Source organism: Ambystoma mexicanum, chromosome 7p (assembly GCF_040938575.1).
Source record: "Ambystoma mexicanum isolate Mex_15411 chromosome 7p, UKY_AmexF1_1, whole genome shotgun sequence".
NCBI lineage: Eukaryota > Metazoa > Chordata > Amphibia > Caudata > Ambystomatidae > Ambystoma > Ambystoma mexicanum.
Window position 1 is genome coordinate 292,134,455 of NC_090939.1, and position 18,591 is coordinate 292,153,045.

Consider the following 18,591-nt stretch of genomic DNA (forward strand, 5'->3'; position numbering starts at 1 on the left):
AAGCAAACACCAAACCCTCAGCATGTGTTTTCACTGAAAGGGGTATCCCAAGGGTCTCTGTTCATGACAACCAAAAAGAGGACAGCTGGACTCCTGTGCAGAAAACAACATAGAACACACATGACAAGGGCAACTGGAAAAGAAAGCCTGCCTCTAGAAGACGTGTCACCAATGTGTCCGATCACCTGAATGTAGATTTGAAGGCCAAACTGAGTGGATCTGTGTCACTGCCTGACTCATTAACACAAGCATTCCCATTTTCTTTACAGTGGTGTGCCCCCCTACGCTCCTCCTTCCTTCCTGTTACCTTCATTTAGGGGTTGGTAAACAGGGATACTGCCAGTTTTATCCTGCCAGCATAAATACACCAGTACTATGCACTTGGTCCTAAAGACATGATTTCTCAGAAACCTGGGAAATGCGGTTTGATTGCTTAGCGTCAAGCAGCATGGGACCGCCAACACCTGTTCAAGGTCTCAGACTGGATTCCACTAATGACTTTTTAGCCTGTCCATGGCAAATAACACCAACTACAGGAACGTGGCTCTTTCACAAGGTATTTGCAAAATACACCCGGTAAGGGATATGCTTGCACATCATTAGTGATTTGCATGTTACATATACATCTTTCATGGTCTTGAGAATGTATCTGTCTTTGGGTTCCTTTAAAGCTCTTCCTGTGGTGCGGGCTCTGAGCTCCGGCGTCAGTTGATGGTCTGGGACTACCTTGTGGATGCTAAAAACCGATGAACATCAACAGGGTTTGTGTCCGATATGTAGTTATTCCGGTAGGATGGGCAGCATAGGTTGCTTGTTCTCCAGAATTTTTTTGGAAGAAAGGTCCCCTTTGTGAAACCTGATCCAGGAAGTAGTGCAGGCTGATTGCACACTACAATGTACACATTTGTTTGTTATTACAGCCCTGAGTTTCCACAACTAGCATCATTCTACCACCAAGAAAACCAACATTTAAATCATTGGGAATTCCTATTCTTTACATTGTATTGAGCTCACTTTTCAGCTCAACTTTGCCAGCACAGAAATTGATCATTTACACCCAGGGATGGGCGCTCAGCCAATCAGGTGGCCAGAAAAGTGGGCAAGAACACATTGTGCACTGCTCACATTTTCCAGCCATCCGAGGCCCTTCCTCGGTGGTGCCATCTCGATTGTGGAGAGGCAACTGGGAGTGCCTCCCCACCATCCTCCCACACCCAAAGATTTCCCGCACCCTTTCCCCACCCCACTCCCTCCCTCCTCACTTACCTGCTGGACTGGAGCAAGTCTTGGCGCTCCTTGCACCCACCTCCACCACCATAGAAATAGAAAAGGAACCTAGTCCCTTTTCCTATGGCAGTGGCCATCTTGTTTTTTTGTTTTTTTACAGGAGATTGGGCAATAAATGCAAGCCCAATTGCTCGTAAAAAATATATAAACTATTCAAACCCCAGGGGGCAGACGGAAGCCTGAACGAATGACCTTGTCTGCCCCCTGAACTAGGGTGATCGTTAATTTAATTGTTCATCTTTTGCAACCAATTGTTTTTTATCCATTTTGCTACCATCCTCCTACCCTCTTTATTTTAAGTATAGCTGAGAGCTACCCATAATAACATAATGCATTATAACACAACAATACAGGCCACAGTATCCTGTATGTATTTGTATTTTGTATTTGTATTTTTTGAATTTATAGTGCTCACGGAACGGACCAAAGAGTATAGCGGTGCTGTTGGAAACATGATTCGTACAGAACATAGCTAAACCCAGAAACAAGACCACCATGAATACAAAGGACCCCTAGTTAAACAGGAAAGTTTTCAGAACTCTACGAAATTGGTAAAGTGAGCTAGCAGTCCTTAGTTCTAATGGTACCGAATTCCAAAGTTTTGGACCAAATACAGAGAATCTTCTTTCTCCCTGAGACTTATACACAGAGTGTGGTATGGACAGAAGATGACGATCACTGGAGCGCAGCTGTCCGACAGGCTCGTATGTACTCAAGTATTGAGGGACAATGCCATTTACACATTTATAAGTTCTGCAGTTCTGCTCAACTTGAAGATCATCCTGACTGCCACATTTTGTGCTTTTTGGAGTCTTTGAATTTGTTTAGCTGGGATTCCTAGCAGCTGACTGTTGCAGTAGTCCAGATAGGCGCTGGTTAAAGTACCAACCACAGACGTGTGGTTTTCTTTAGGAGTGTAGAGCAGTACCTGGTGTAGGAGTCTTAGCACAAAATGCACTGCCTGAACCTTTGCTCCCACCTGACCTGCACTGCCAAGATCATCTTGCCAAACAAACACAGCCCAAGTTCTTTACCCTAGACACACATTTTAGACTCTTTCCCAAAAGGGTTGGGATGGGCTGTTTCTTGGCTGCGGTCAGCAGATGACTAGGTTCCTATAAAATAAGTTCAGTCTTAGCAGAATTAAGTTGGAATTGGCAATTCGACATCCATTTGCTTACTTCCTCAAGACACTGTCCCGGTTTACTAAATGCTTCTGCAAAATGTGCAATTCTAAAGGAAATCTGGGTGTTGTCCGTATAGGAATTAAAGTTTAGCCCATGGCATCTTGAGATGTCCCAAAGAGGCCGAATGTGTAGGTTAAACAACAGCGGTGAAAGGGATGAACCCTATGGGACTCCACAGTTCAGTCTGATAGACTCTGAAGTGAATTCACCTAGTCTCACCTGATGTTGACAGTTGGACAAAAATGACCTGAACCAGCCTAGAGCATGGTCATAAACTTTTCCTACCGCAGACAAGTCCAACATTACCAAAAGAGGGAATTCACCTTGGTCTGGTCCACGGCCCTTAGCAAGTCATCCTGTACCGATAAAAGAGCAGTCTCAGTTCAGAAACCTAGTCTAAAACCTGATTGAACTTATCCAATAACAGTTAATGTTCCACAAATGTCTGCAATTGACCTGTGACTACCTTTTCAAGAATTGTATATTAACTGGAGGGACAGCCTAACTGGCGGAACCTAAGGCTGAGGTAACAATATATCACATACAGGGGCGCCTGACGATAATTAACGCATACTTTTAATGCTGTATGCCATTATTCAAAACATAAGGGGATTAGTTGGTGCTTGCAAAGGTCACCACTATTCTGAACTCATGTCAAAGTCTAAAGGATCCCAACAGGGAAAGGGGGTTCCATGCACATTCATTCGTACATGTAGACACAAAATTTGTACATGGTGTAAGTTTATTACAACAAATATATTCACCAGGGTTTAATCAAGGTATACAAAATGGATGCTTTCAAGAACAATCAAGTAACATTTTCTAGGAACAAAAGCCCTAAAGACCTTCTGCAGCAAAAAGTTTACAGAAGTGTAGGTCGTTCACATATATTTATATTCCATAAAAACATCACATTAGTTGTAGACTGATGAGTATAAATGCAAATAGAAAAAACAATTAAATGCAAAAGAACATAAACATAAAATTCATTTACAAAAGTTAAGTGCAGTGAGGTATGGTGATAGACTGTAGTAAAGCAAAAACATGTCTAATGGGCGCTTTTCTCTAGTTCAAGCGCAAACATATAGAACAGGTGCTTGTCCTTATAGAATCAGGGCAAAACCTATATGTATCTAGATATTAGTCTATTAGCTATAGGTGAATTGTAGCCATCCATGATAGCCCTGCAATAGGACGATAATTCTGGAGAGACTCAGAATGCAGCGTTAGCTTTTTTAATAGGGGAGTAACCGTAGAGTGTATTAGACTGTCAGGTACAATCCCATCTGTCAATGACTTATTAACAAATTAAGTCACAAAGGGAGTCAACTCCTGAGCAAGGCACTTTGCTGCATATGCAGGAAGGGGAAATAGAGAATCAATGGTAGGTTTAAGGGTCTCCAACAATTTGTGTATATCATTTTCACCAACTAATTGAAAATCAAAAGTAGGCAGAACAGTCTGGCTATGTGGGTCATTTAAAATAACCACAGATTGAATATCTAGTGACACTGATGGCTTTGTAGTAGTGGCCTGAAAAATGTCCATCTTAATACGTTCAATCTTTTCAACAACAACAAAAAAATTAGAAAAAGTTGGCCTGCGCGATTGAATGATCCGTTGAGTTAGCTTTGCAGCTGGGATTACAGAATTTGGAGTCAATGAAAAACAATTCCCACAGAAGATTACTGGCAGCTTTTAATTCTTTGCCCAAGAAGTCTTTCTTCCCCTGGAAAATTATTTGTTTATAGTCCATAAGTGCCCTCTTAGCCTCAGCTTTATCCTCCAGAGTCTGTATCCGTTGCCACTTTTGATTGTTCCTACTAACTAGCTTACGCAACAGGATTAGATTTTGTGAGAACCAAGGATACGAGATTCTCCTATTCTTTGGTTTTAAAGTAGCAGTCTTGGCCCAAATAGTACTCAAAATCAAAGTCCCAGCTCCCAGGAATTCTTCACAAAGGAGCAGAGAATCAAGTGCCTCCTTAATTTCATACCCATTAATTCTGTCCAAATCTTTGGCTTTCCGGGAACAGCTAGTCGGTCTGACCCTGGGAGTAACCATGTCCCCCTTAAGCAGGCTCAGGGAAAAAAAAAAGTGGAATCATGGATGACAGCTTTCCTTTCTTGCAGTTGCTTTTCTACCTTCTGTTCTCATGTCTGTTTTTACTGTGTTATGTGACACAAGCTAACACCAATTCAGAAATGTAAAATCGTATGGACTATCCATTCAAACAACTAAGAAGTCACATATACATTGTTCTAATACATGATGAATGAGGCACTCCAAAATGGCAAAAGTCAATACACCTAATTTTTCCGTCGACTTTCTTTTAAAACATTGTAAAAACATGTTTTCATAACATAATAGTTTTCAGAAACTATATGAAAGTACAATACTTTTTTTAAAAAGTCAACACACGGAACGTAGGTCAGAAACAAGAAAACTCAGTAGAAGAAACCTAAAAACAAAATCAATTAGTAGATATAGGATGTTCAATTTAGAGTGATTATGAGTATTGTGTGAGGGTATAGCCAGTCAATAATTGATTTGTTTGATAGTTAACAACTGCATAAAAACAGTAGCAGAGAACCCTTGCCCTCGGGTTGCAGATCCCTTGTATGGCAATAGATGACTCGTTCAGTAACGGGGTAGGGTTAGACGCACATTCACCGAATTGTCATCCCTAAGTGGGATTACATTTTTCCCAAAACACAGGTTAATTTCTGGCAAGCAAATACCTGGCCAGTTGAAAGGAATCGTGTATCTGCCTTACGGGTCCCTACAACAAGAATCAATCAGACAAGAAGGCAAAACAGAGGCAAGAGACTATGCAAAAGAGACGTGGTTCATTTTACTTGAGGCCCAGGCACTCCAGCACCTATAAGGTTTGAAGCAGAATATATAGAATTATAGGGAAGCTATCAACTGCAGAGCTATATTCCACTTGGGGGTTCTGAGTGACAAAGCTAACAATTTGGGCCTTTGTAGAGGTATTGGATAGGCATTTGCTAGACATTGATATAAAAGGTACTACCTGGGCATAAGATCGCAACAGCTCGAAAATTGAGTCATTAACTGGACATATGATTTCAGTACCTGGCAAGTGCCAGGTACTTAATACCTCAAGCCAGATTTTCTGGCTTTGTCATTGCTTGTTTTTAACAGGACTGCAGGGCAAGGGACAAATATACACCCAGTGGCTGAAGGCACACTTCCTTAATACATTTTCCTTATATCAGTATCCACTTACAGCTGCCATTAACTCTCAGCAGACTGTTTAGAAAAAATACTGGCAGGCTAAAGTCTGATCTTACTGCTTGAAAGACCGAGATCAAGACATCCTAGAAGGATGCGTTTTGGATATAGTGGGGCAGGTAGTGGGTGGAAATGGCCACAGGCATTAGCATGGCCATGGACAGTCAAGGGTGGCTAAATAACCAAACACCCACAAGCTGTATGTCCATCCTCACATTTCATCTCCCTCCTACATGTACTCCAGTGTAATAGCGTAGGCTTATTGGTGGCAGTGAAACACCATGTATTATTATTATTATTAGTAGTAGTAGTAGTCATCATTTTTATAGCATCTTTCACCATTGGTATGCCCCCAACACGCTGTAGGTTGAACGCCTCCAGGAACCGAAGTCCAGGTATGGGAAATTCATCAGAGGGGCTTAAAATGCATGTGTGCATTTTAGCGAAACGAAATTGGGTAGGAGTGGCCATGTCCATACTGGCTGGCTACCCATATTGAGCTGGCAAATGGATAGGTGCTTTGTGAGTTGGTAAGACGGAGTGTGAAAGAAATAGATTCTTTGTGTCCAGCAGCTAGACCAAATTTTTATTGTGTGGTATAGCTGCATTCCAATGTCCTACTTCCTGCCTGACCCCCGCATGCCAGGCGCATCGCGGCGCCACAACGAGGCTAAGCCTCGCTTATCCACGCCACTACATCCGCCGGCAGGCGGATCTTCCGGCGGCCCTTACGAAGGCCATACAAAGGCCTGTTGAGAGCCTGTCTGGCCTCACTTCGTCGCCCCATCCAAGGGAAGAGGGCAGGAGCCCTTTCCCCATCGTCGGAAACCGCAACAGCTGGTAAGCTGCAACGAAGGCCTGCCTGGCCTTGTCCTACTTCCTGCCTGACCCCCGCATGCCGGGCGCATCACGGCGCCACAACGAGGCTAAGCCTCGCTTATCCACGCCACTACATCCGCCGGCAGGCGGATCTGCCGGCGGCCCTTACGAAGGCCATACAAAGGCCTGTTGAGAGCCTGTCTGGCCTCACTTCGTCGCCCCATCCAAGGGAAGAGGGCAGGAGCCCTTTCCCCATCGTCGGAAACCGCAACAGCTGGTAAGCTGCAACGAAGGCCTGCCTGGCCTTGTCCTACTTCCTGCCTGACCCCCGCATGCCGGGCGCATCGCGGCGCCACAACGAGGCTAAGCCTCGCTTATCCACGCCACTACATCCGCCGGCAGGCGGATCTGCCGGCGGCCCTTACGAAGGCCATACAAAGGCCTGTTGAGAGCCTGTTCGGAGCCACAGGAGCCAGGGGCCAGGAACTCTGCCCTTACCGCTCCAGCCGCAGCAGCACACCACGGAGGAGGGGCAGGAGCACTAGCCTCCTGAGCCGAGGAGCATCTCCAGCTACACACGGTTCGGCCGTGCGTCAGATCACCCTGCCTCACCGATTTCCCTCAAGGGCGAGGGTTGCCATCATATCTCAGTCAGGTATGGCCATCGTGCATATTTATTGATTTCCAGCTGCTCGTCGATTTCTGAAGCGCAACGCTTCTTGAGAATCGACTGACTCCGTCAGACTCTTCCGCCTGGCCCAGCAATGGCGGGCGCATCGCGGCACCAGAGCGAGGCTCTGGCCGCACGAATCAGCTGTTGACCTCCCCTTTCATATTTATCCCCTTCCGCCGGCAGGCGGGAACGCCGGCCTCTCAACAAAGGCCCGCACTAAGGCCCCTGTTTGCCCCCTGTTCGCCTCCGGAGCCTTGGAGCCAGTGTCTACTCGGACCTTTAATCCATTGTGAGTAGAGGGGATACCCTCAGTCTACACTATTGTGCTTTCTGGTATGTCTTCTGCTACTCCGCAATCACAAACATTTAAACTCGGTTTTTCTTCACCCTCGATAACTGTTTGCTACATACACTTATGCCTCCAACTCTGCTGCCTCTTTGCGTTACTGCCACCTCTCAATAGTACAGTCACTTTCTGCCCCTAATGCTGTATGCCTCATGACTGCTACTGGCTGTGCCCTTTGGTCGCCTACGGACCACTGCAATTGTGTTGTGCCTTATGGTCGCTAACTGACCACTGCAATTGTGTTGTGCCTTTGGTCACTAACTGACCACTGCAATTGTGTTGTGCCTTATGGTCGCTAACTGACCACTGCAATTGTGTTGTGCCTTTGGTCACTAACTGACCACTGCAATTGTGTTGTGCCTTATGGTTGCTAACTGACCACTGCAATTGTGTTGTACCTTATGGTCGCTAACTGACCACTGCAATTGTGTTGTGCCTTATGGTCGCTAACTGACCACTGCAACTGTGTTGTGCCCCTGGTCACTAACAGACTAGTGTTATTGTGTAAATGTCATATGGTCGCCCTCGCATTCCTTACCAGACCACGTGCGCTTAGACTCTACTAGGTCAACATGCCCCCCACCAACAGTCTAACTACTGCAAACTCACCACTGTACTCTTTCAGTACCCTACTTACCAGACTGCTGCCTACCCTTCTCATCCTTATACTGCACCCTGGCTGCACTGCACTATACCATACCACCACCTCTATCTACCACTCTTACTTGCATCACACCTCAACTATGCCATCCCACGCTCACCACACCAACCCTTATCTTAACAACCCAGCCCTCTGGATCCAGCACTTCGCCACCAGACCTTTACCTAACCTACCCTGCTCTATCTCCTTGAGAAATGCTAGACTTGGCTCGCGTCTTACCCACGCTTCCCATCATTTAGCTCACCGCATCAAACTGCCTCTCCCTTTGTCACCACCTACACTTTCACCTAATCTACCACCATCTTCCAACTCCCCTAACTTAAACAATATCAAAGGCGCGCTAATCAACGCCAGATCACTCCCGGCTCACGCCCTAGAAGTAGCTGACTTGATCCTCAACCTTGACCTCGACTTTATAGCAATCACTGAAACCTGGCTCCACCCAGCTTCAGGTCCTCTTCTCTCCCTCGCTATCCCTCCTGACTACAACATTATCAGACATGACCGTAATTCCATCCAATCTAAAGGAGGTGGCATCGCCATCATCCACAAAAACGCTCTGAACTTCCACCTCTCAGCCACACATCACTCCTCCACTCTGGAAGCACTGACAGCTAAACTAGCTCTCACACCCAACCATTCTATCACCTTCCATCTACTCTACCGGCCACCCGGCCCACTATCCACCTTCGCGGAGGACCTCTCCAACATCTTCACACACAACACCAAAGCTATCTCCCAGGTCATGATACTGGGGGATTTCAACTTAGGCCTCCACGACCCCAAGGACACTGCTGCTTCGTCTATTGACAACATCCTCACTAATGCTGGATTCACTCAGTTCCTAAACCAACCTACCCACAACAAGGGCAGAACCCTTGACTGGCTAGCCGCCCTCAACTGTCCCATCAACATCACCTCTAACCAACAGTGCGCCTGGACAGACCACAACTTAATTACATTCAATATTGAGTCCAAACCTATCAGCCTCCCTCACAACATTGCCCCGGCTATGGCCACCCGTAACAAACGCAACATTACCTGCGATAGACTCCTCCCCCTCCTCCTTCCAGCTCTCAATGTTCGGGATCCCTCATGCTCTGACCCTACGGCCCTGGTCGACACATTCAACCGGGCCATGCTTACAGCCTTAGACACCATTGCACCCTCGAAACTGAGAAAATCTAAACCTCGAGCCCACCTAAACTCTTGGTTTACACCCCATCTCAGAGCACTACGCAAAGAAAAACGAATTGCAGAATCCCACTGGAGAAGCAATCACTCTCTAGCTAACAAATCACGCGTACTCCTGGCCACCCTTAACTACAAGGAAGCTATATTCCAGGCAAAAAAAGACACATATAACAAACGCATCGAGCAAGCCAAATCTAACACCAAAGAATTGTTTAAAATCCTAAAAGAACTTGAAACTCCTGTTACTCCACCTGACACATGTACCAAAGATAGCACCTGGTGCTCCAAAATCCAAGAAGCTCTCCTAGGTAAGATTGCCACTCTCCAAATTAAAATCAACAACAAACAATCTAGCCTTCAATCCAACCCTCTACAGATCCCTATACCTACCATAAACCTCTCTATCACAGACTCTCTGACTCCTTTTAGCTTCTCTCCACTCTCCATTCTCGAAGTGGAAAAGATTATCACTAGCCTTAAACCGTCCAATTGTCAGGGTGACCTTTGTCCTGCACCTATTATTAAGGAAGCTGCTCACGACCTAGCACCATTCATCACTACGCTCATCAACTCCTCCTTTAGCTCTGGGATTGTACCGGACAATCTTAAGGATGCATGGGTCATCCCGCTTCTGAAAAAACCTACCCTGGATCCCAGCATACCCACAAACTACAGACCAATTACCACTGTACCTTTTTTACTAAAAATCCTTGACCGCGCGGCCTACCTACAAATTCAGGAATACCTTGAATCAAATAAACTTCTGGGACTCAGGCAATCAGGCTTCCGGCCTCGCCATGGCACTGAGACCGCCCTTATTGATTTAAAAACGCAGATCGAAGATCTCAAAGACAAAGGCAAACTGGCGTTATTACTTCTCCTGGACCTCTCTGCTGCTTTTGATCTTGTCAATCACAAAATTCTCTGCCATCACCTCAAATCAGCCGCACACTTCTCAGAAAATGCCGCCACTTGGATCAGATCCTTCCTGGATAATAGATCAATGCGCGTGTTCTCCCCACTTGCGGCCGCACCACCCGCTCCGGTCTCTTGTGGTGTGCCTCAAGGGTCCTGTGTCTCGCCCACGTTATATAACGTGTTTACCAAACCCCTTTTTGATATTTTGGACCATTTGGGCGTCACGTATACCAATTACGCTGACGACACACAGATACTAATCCCCATCACAGGAGACTACACAACTGACTCCCTTGCCATCAACGCCATCTACCAGGTCATCCAAGCGTGGATGGCCCAACACAGCCTCTGCCTAAATGATGAAAAGACAGAGCTCCTCATTCTTGGTTCACCACAAAAACTCACTAAACTTGACCCTGCCTTCAAGTCTTTCACCATTGATGGGAACACCATCCCGATTGCTAAGGACACGAAAACCCTAGGGATTTACATCGACTCAACCCTATCCTTGACTAGACAATCCAACGCAGTCTCATCTGCAGCAGCGCATACTTGCAAGCTCATCACCGCCTGTCGCCCGTTCCTAACCACTGCCAACTGCGTAACCTTGGCCAGGACCCTTGTACTATCCAAGGTCGACTACTGTAATGCCCTCTATCTAGGTACTAATCTCCGCAACTTAAACAAGCTACAAATTGTCCAAAACAATGCGATCAGAGCGGCCCTTAACATTCCTAGGCGCCAGCATATATCTGACACCAGGCGCAACCTGCACTGGCTCTCTATCCCACATCGCATCTCCTTGAAGTCCTTGGCTCTCACACACAAATGCCTCCACAACCAAGCCCCTCGCTACCTGGCAAACAGATTCTCTTTCCACAATTCCACCAGACCTCGCAGAGCGGCCCAAGCCAACTGCCTTGACATCCCGCGTTTTAATCTCCAAAGATCTGGTGGAACCAGCTTCCCCATCCTGGCAGCCAAACTTTGGAACTCACTCCCCAATGACCTTAGAGCAGAACCTTCCTTCCTGAAATTCAAATACCTTACCAAAGCTTGGCTATCCGCCCAAGACTGCTAACACCAGCTTACTGCCCTACTTGCACTTTGACCTACTCTGCATCCCTTATTAACTATCCTGTAAATCACTGCCTTATCGATATTCGTTTGAATGTATATTTTGTAAATTTTGTAAATCTTCCTGTAATAATCCTGTAATACTCTGTCACATTGCCTTGTCATGCTTTCATCTTGTTGTAACTAAGTTAAGCGCCCGGTTGCCCCTGGGCCTGGTGCGCTATAGAAATAAATATAATACAAATACAAATAAAATACAAATACAAATACAATGCAGAGGTGTTAAGCAGGATGTTGTTGAGAATGGAGTATGGATGCAGATGTGTGCAAGTGAGTGGCCTTGCCTTTGGCTGTGTTCTGTAAACATGGAAGTGTGATACGTACCCGTCTCATTTTGCCGGTTTCTTGGTCTGGTAGATGTTGGAATTAAATAGATTAGTCCAAGCTATAAAACGAGAGTGACATTTGTTATCACTCAGAACTCAAGTGCAATACACAATTTAGTCGAAAGCTACTCATCCATAATGTATGTACAGCCCCTATGTGTCCATATTTCACCCCACTGCCGTGTGCCTATGGATGAGCATTACATGGGATGCAGAGGAAAGGCATGAGGGAACTAAACTCAATGCAAACCAATCCAAAAACGAAAATAAAATAAATGCAAGAGAAAATGACATTTACTCCTGTTGTGATGTCAGAGCAGTTCATTATGAATTCCATAATCCTTTGTCATGACTTAAAAGCAGGAGGATACATCATTAAGAAAGAGAAATAGATTAGAATGGCTGCTGTTTAAGTAATATCAAACAATTAGCATTTCAATCAGACTCGAACTGCCCTATAGGGCAGTAGACACATGGCCGAACCAAAGACCAAAATTCTAGTGTGGCCAGTTTTTTTGTCTAAGTGGGCCACTTTTTTGGCCAATTTGGGCCAGTTTGATGGGTTACTTCACCATGTGGCTAGTAGTTTTGACCATTATTGCTGAATACATATTTTTTAAATGCACAATTTGCATCACACGTTAGCAAAAAACTCCCCCTTGGTTACTATTCAAACAGTGTCACAAAAGGAATGAATTGTCATTTGCAACTGTGGGCAACTTCTTCATTGGTGCTCGAACAATTGTATGGCCCAGTCCGACCCCGATTTCAATATACAAACACATCACCAGCCCCGTTCAACGCATAACATTGAGATCTGTATATGGCCATCTCTATTGGTTAGCAGCACCTTGTCCTGATTTAGTGAGTTGCCAGCATATTGTAGATAATTCAGCAAGGCAAGAAGGAAAGCAACAGCTCATAACTCTAAGCAGCACCCTGGGAGCCATTCAAAAAGGGCAAGATGGCACCGCACTGCAGATATATGCAGAAGTCAACAGCTCCTGAATTGATGGTCAGTTTCACTTATAAACAAAAGCGAATGACTGGACTGGCCTCTCTTATGATGTGCAAAAATATGTTGGAGTTAGCCATAAAACACACTGTCGTATAATTGTCCTACTGCAAGAGACTCTTACAATGAGGATATGATCTGCGTACTCAAATGAGGTCCATCCCGGGGCCACAAAGACATGCATTTGATCACAGCTTAGACATGTGACATATGTTGTATCTTGGGACACTCTGGAATAGATTGGTGTTCCAGGAAGCACTGATGTTGAGAACGCCATTCCTTTTCCATTACCATATATATGCCGCCCAAGAGACAGGACCCAGAGGAGCTGTGTTCCATCAATTTCCCAATCAGAGTGACCGGGCGCACGGAGAGCGCACAGAGATACAGCTCGTTTGCATGTGAGCAGCACTATCGGATCTGTTGCAGGATTAGAGAAAATGTTGTGTGCTTGATGTGGAATTAGTGTCTGCATTGCATGCCTGCCACGGGCCGCTTCAACCACCTTATATATGCACCTGGAAATTAACACTGCTTTTTTCCCCCCTTGATTAACCTTTTGGTTTTCTGCATTGTTCAGCAGGTTTGTTGGTGTTGCGTGCACTTCTCTGATGTTTACAGATTGTTTCTGTTAACTACCACAGGTTTACACCATATGAGTGGTATAACCCCCACCCGTGCAACCCTGACTCAGATGTGGTGGAAAACAATTTTACTTTGCTAAATAGTTTCTGGTTTGGAGTTGGAGCTCTCATGCAGCAAGGTACATCGGTTACACCTTATTATTGCACACATCCCACAGTCTGCTTAGGGGCTTCTTTGCTGGTAAACTCCACCGTATACTGTAAAACCTGACCTCGGTGTGGACTACATATCAATATTTCATATGTGGAGCCCGTAAAAAAATCAATTAAAGTGCACCAGTTCCTTGATTCCTTTTTTAACCCAAAAATCAAATTACAACACACGTTTCAGAGAGAAAGACTGCAGTATAATATATGTGTTCCATTCCCCTTTGAAGCTGTGCAATAATGCTGTGAACAGATCTTCCTTCCAAAATACATGTGTGGCAATCAATAATCCGCAGATAAGAAAGCGGACATCTTTTATAGAATCGCTCCATCCAACAGCGAATGATAAAACAGTTCCCTGCAGGGTTTCTACACACTGTAACCAACACCAGCAAGGGCAGGCCTTGTCGCGCCACCGCGCAGTGTAAATCCATCCAGGTTTGCAGGATATTCACAATGAACATGCATGAGAAATAGTCCTTTTGTGTGAATATCAGTGGCAATAATCTGCATATTTGTTTGGCCATTCTGAAAACCGGACTGGATTATGCCATTGAGTGGATCGAGCAGCTGATCCCTAATATGTTATGCTATTGGGATGTATACTTTACACCGCTGCCATTTACATGGCCCCCAGTGGCTCTGAATAATCTACTATATATACTATTGCTTCCATTGTACTATTAAGTAAATCATCCTTTTTGTACATGACATGTCTTCATCCAGCTACGGAGGTGTGTTTAATGGCTTTGAAATGGGATAAACTAATGTCCATGGCAAGATTCCGATAAATGTTGTCTTAACACACCTGCAAGTTAGTGTGCTCGCCCTTAGAGCCCTATAGAATTATTTGTATGGATGGAATATCCAACATCAAATGCTCAGATAGAGCTTTGTTCAAACGTTTGTTGTACTAAAATGCAAGAGTGTGCACTGGAAGGTTTCAGCCCAGCCTTTGATAGATTCCTCATACATTATCTGACGCCCCACTCTAGAGAGATACAGAAAACTGAAATCGCTAATCTGTCAGTTTCTTATTTGCTCTTAAAAAGAAAAATATGTCATGAAATGCGTTAAGTTGTCTATAAATCTTGAATAGATGAATTTCCAGGGGCCACAGTTAATGTACATTTTCAGCATCAATGCTTCCTGGCCCCCTGCAAGCAAAGCATGCACACGCATGGACTGGTTCACCGGTGCATTTGCACATCATGAAAAATAGTTGTTTTTAAATGCACCACCGCCTTAACTGCATAAAGAAGTCGCTAGGGAAGCCTAACACGTTACCAAAGTAATTACACCTTTAAGCCAGGAATATGGTTTTACAGTACCAGGCAGGCTTGTGCATCTGGTTGTGGCTGGCTTTGTGTGCGTGAGAATGCCCCTTCCTCCCTCCTACCTCATGACCTTTGTGTTTTTCGGCCTGCCTCTGGAGTTTACCACCATCCACAGCAAACTGTGGGATGAAGTGTCTGCTAGTCACCACTACCTTGGGTACATGACAGTCAGCCCCAACCAGACTCTGCTTGTCTTTCGAGAAGCTTAAAAAACATTTGCTCGTCGAAGGCAAATGTTTCATGTACAAACTTGTGCTATGTGTGACTGTAAGTGCACCATCATTCACGTGTAGAGTTTGAACAAGAGATGGCCAGTCGAACCCCTGCATCTATTGTTACGCTCTTTATCGTCAGCAGACGCTTGTTGTTGTGCTTGATTGGAAGACATCGTGTTTACATTTCTAAATGTGATGATCAGACTTTCTCTTTTCTACAGAGCGTGAGCAAAGTCTGGATCAGGACTGGCTGTCATGTCTGCCATAAAAGGCACTAGAGAGACTTCAGCAAGTATTGTCTCTGACCCAGATTCTTGCTAGTAACATGTTCATTTAAATGTCATTGTCTTCCCTTGAGTTTAGAACCCATTATGTCACCTGTGCTTTGAAGGTATCAGACTATGGTATTCTTCTACGGTTGCATGCCACATGAATTGTAATAATGATTGCATATGTATTAATTTTGAAAACATCACATTAATACCCTCTCTGACTGATAGCTAAATGTTTGGGGAATATCATTTAAGGCCCAGTAAATTCCCTTATGAATCATTTGCAGACAACACTGATACACAGATACAAACAAATGATGTTATGCAGTACTTATATCAGTGAATACTTGAGTACCATGTAGCCATGTTTTAGTGCATGGCTGTGCATCCTGTGGCTCCCCAGGTGAATTGGACTATGACTCCCATGATCCCTCTTCATGAAATGTGCTGGCTAAGGCCTATGGGAGTTGTAGTCAAACATCTCTGCAAACCCAAAGGTGGCAGACTCCTGTTTCATTATTTCTAGAAAGACCTAAGGGAGCATTATTCTTCACGCAGATATTAACATGGTGAATCTCTTGTGTGCTCTCTTAAGTCCTCGTAACAGATGTAGATAGTGAAACATAAGTCTGCATATTTTCCGACTAATTATAGGTAAATCACAAATGTGGAATCCGTGCACAAATATCTGATATGGACACACGGCTATTGAGTGAGAAGTGTCCACACATTAAAACGAGCATATACATGCCTGTGAAATCAAGAGGTTAGCCTTGGAGCTAAAACATTACATTTTGGGAAACAAGTCCCTGACAGTTGCAGCAGAAAGACATTTTATTTAGTATTAATAAGAGAATTGAAAATTCCTGATTATACTAAATTCACCAGCCATTCAATATCTACATGGGTGTGCAAAAGTACAAGACATTGCTAAATATAAGAGCAGTCTAGATATTAGAAGTGGCTATATATAAAACATTTCTAAGTGTAAGACTTCTCTGGCAATATATTGTCTATAGACTTGTGTAGATGTAAGACTTATTTGACTATGGGGATGATTAAACTCTCCAAACCAAACAATGTGAAGAAAGAGACATATTAAAAGTACTCAATAGCAAGAAGCATTCACCTCATCCTTTTACCCGTAGACGTATTTTGAAACTGGGATGCACTAAATCAAGTAGATTGTCTATCAATTGGAAACAATCGCAGACTCTGAACAAAGATGAGGATGCTTCTTTCGTATATGGCTCTGCATCGAAACATCTGAAAGAATCCTGGATAGCCTGCACCAACCTTTGTTCTGATTTATAACCATAAAGGTTTGAAGGGAATCATGGCACCGAGACTGAAGTGTTTCAATTCTGGTAGATGATTTGAATCACTCTGGCCAGAGGAATGTGTGCCATTTTAGTATGAAAAGTCCTGTCAATGACATTCACAACTCTGGTGGATAGAGGATTGGACAACTCTTTTAACTTGATTAAATTCTCTTTTGAATACAAGTATTGCAGTTAATCATGGTTACTCCATTTTCCAACACAGACTTAGAGCAATGTGCTGAAAGCATCTTGTTGTTTTATAGTTTCTTTTACACCCCATGAATAGAATCATCGTGCCTCCTCCATAGATGTCCACACCTTTGCAGATGACATATAGCAATGCTTAACGTTGTCACTGGTTGTGGATCAATAGTTTACAGCATTATTTGTCAATATGTTTGTTAAACCCCTTTTGGGTTAGAACCAGTGGGAATCCCTAAGCATGTCACTACAAGAAATTAGGACGTTAGTCTCTGATTGAAATCTATGGGAGCCATTGATCATCGCTGGCCTTACAACATTCAAAAAACATATGAGTGAAGGAAGCACTGATCTTTACCTTCATGGAGAAGCTTAGTGGGTGGAAGAATGCAAGAAGTCTATCAAAGAACTTAAAGTATGCCAAAAGGGAATGGACATGAAAACCTAGATTTGCTAGTCAAATAAAAAAATAAGAATGAAATTCACCTCTAGTTCCATTACTTTAGCAAGATGAGCAAAACACTTCTCTCTTTTGAAGAGTAAGAAAGAAGAGTTAGATAACAACCAGTTCAACTATAAAATTAAATTACCAATACTCAGACATGCAAGATCAATATAACCATTAATGACATAATGACATTAATAACTTGCAAGCCTTATCCTTTTTTGACTATGGGTTGTTGGGATACCATGGGTCGTAGACCAGGGTTCTCAACGGTCTACTGCACCACAAGACATTAGCAGTACAATTTATGCAGACCAAAGAGGCACCATACACAGTGATTCTTTTGCAGGTAAAAGGCCTCCCTGTGAACTAAAATGGTAACAAATGTGTAGTTTGTGGGACATCACTGACATTCTTAAAGGGTGGTCTCACTGTGTAATTGGCCGAGCCTACTGAGTTTCTCTTAGTCTCCCTGAACAACTAAATCAAAACATGCCCACCTTTAAATGTCTGGATAAGACTTCCTTCATGGAAAACTGGTTAAGCTCATTATCAATCACTACAACCATGCCCACATGTTTGTGAAACATAAGGGCTCACAGCTCCCATCTTTTGGCACCAATGTCTTGGAAAATTATTGTGGATACTTTAAGGGTGCAGAAGTACAAGTCTGACACAGTGGTGGCATAGCTGTTGGCAAATACTTTTATTGAGGAATAAAAGTAATCAAAAGAAAACCTATCTTGCCTTATTTCTGAGAGGGGTTGCCCTGCTTCAACAAAAACTTTAAGGATTCTGTCAGGATCTCCAATAAAGTAATAAGTCCACCATCCAGTGTCCAAACATATTTCGGTCCCTTACACTCTAAAGCAAACTAAGGAAAACTGAGTATCTTCTTGTTCCAAAAGGATTACTCCTTCCTTCTAGATGCAAGCTTACTGTTCACTTCTGGATGAGGAAACAAAAATATTTGTTCTCCTTGTGTTGAATCAAACGTTCTCAGAAAGATTTCCAAAATGGATAATCTGTCAAATATGGTAGAAAAGAAAGTCTTTCAGTTCTATTACCAGGTTGCACTGTTGGGATGCTGGGGGGGTGTGTCATTCCTTCCCCTTGCATTACTCAGGCTGTCTAATTGACAAAAATGCAGTTCCCAAATATCTGGTGGAATGTCTCCCTTCGTCTG

At 43.9% G+C, this 18,591-nt stretch overlaps 1 protein-coding gene across 4 annotated transcripts in view; it reads left to right on the forward strand.

The window, feature by feature from the left end:
- Positions 1 to 18,591, forward strand: part of GRIK1 (glutamate ionotropic receptor kainate type subunit 1) — a 1,552,596-nt gene that overhangs the window by 1,243,515 nt on the left and 290,490 nt on the right. For all 4 annotated transcript variants that reach the window (XM_069636357.1, XM_069636359.1, XM_069636358.1 and 1 more), the window contains one exon: positions 13,467 to 13,585. In XM_069636357.1, the coding sequence (XP_069492458.1) occupies positions 13,467 to 13,585 (119 nt within the window). The remainder of the gene's footprint in view (positions 1 to 13,466; positions 13,586 to 18,591) is intronic.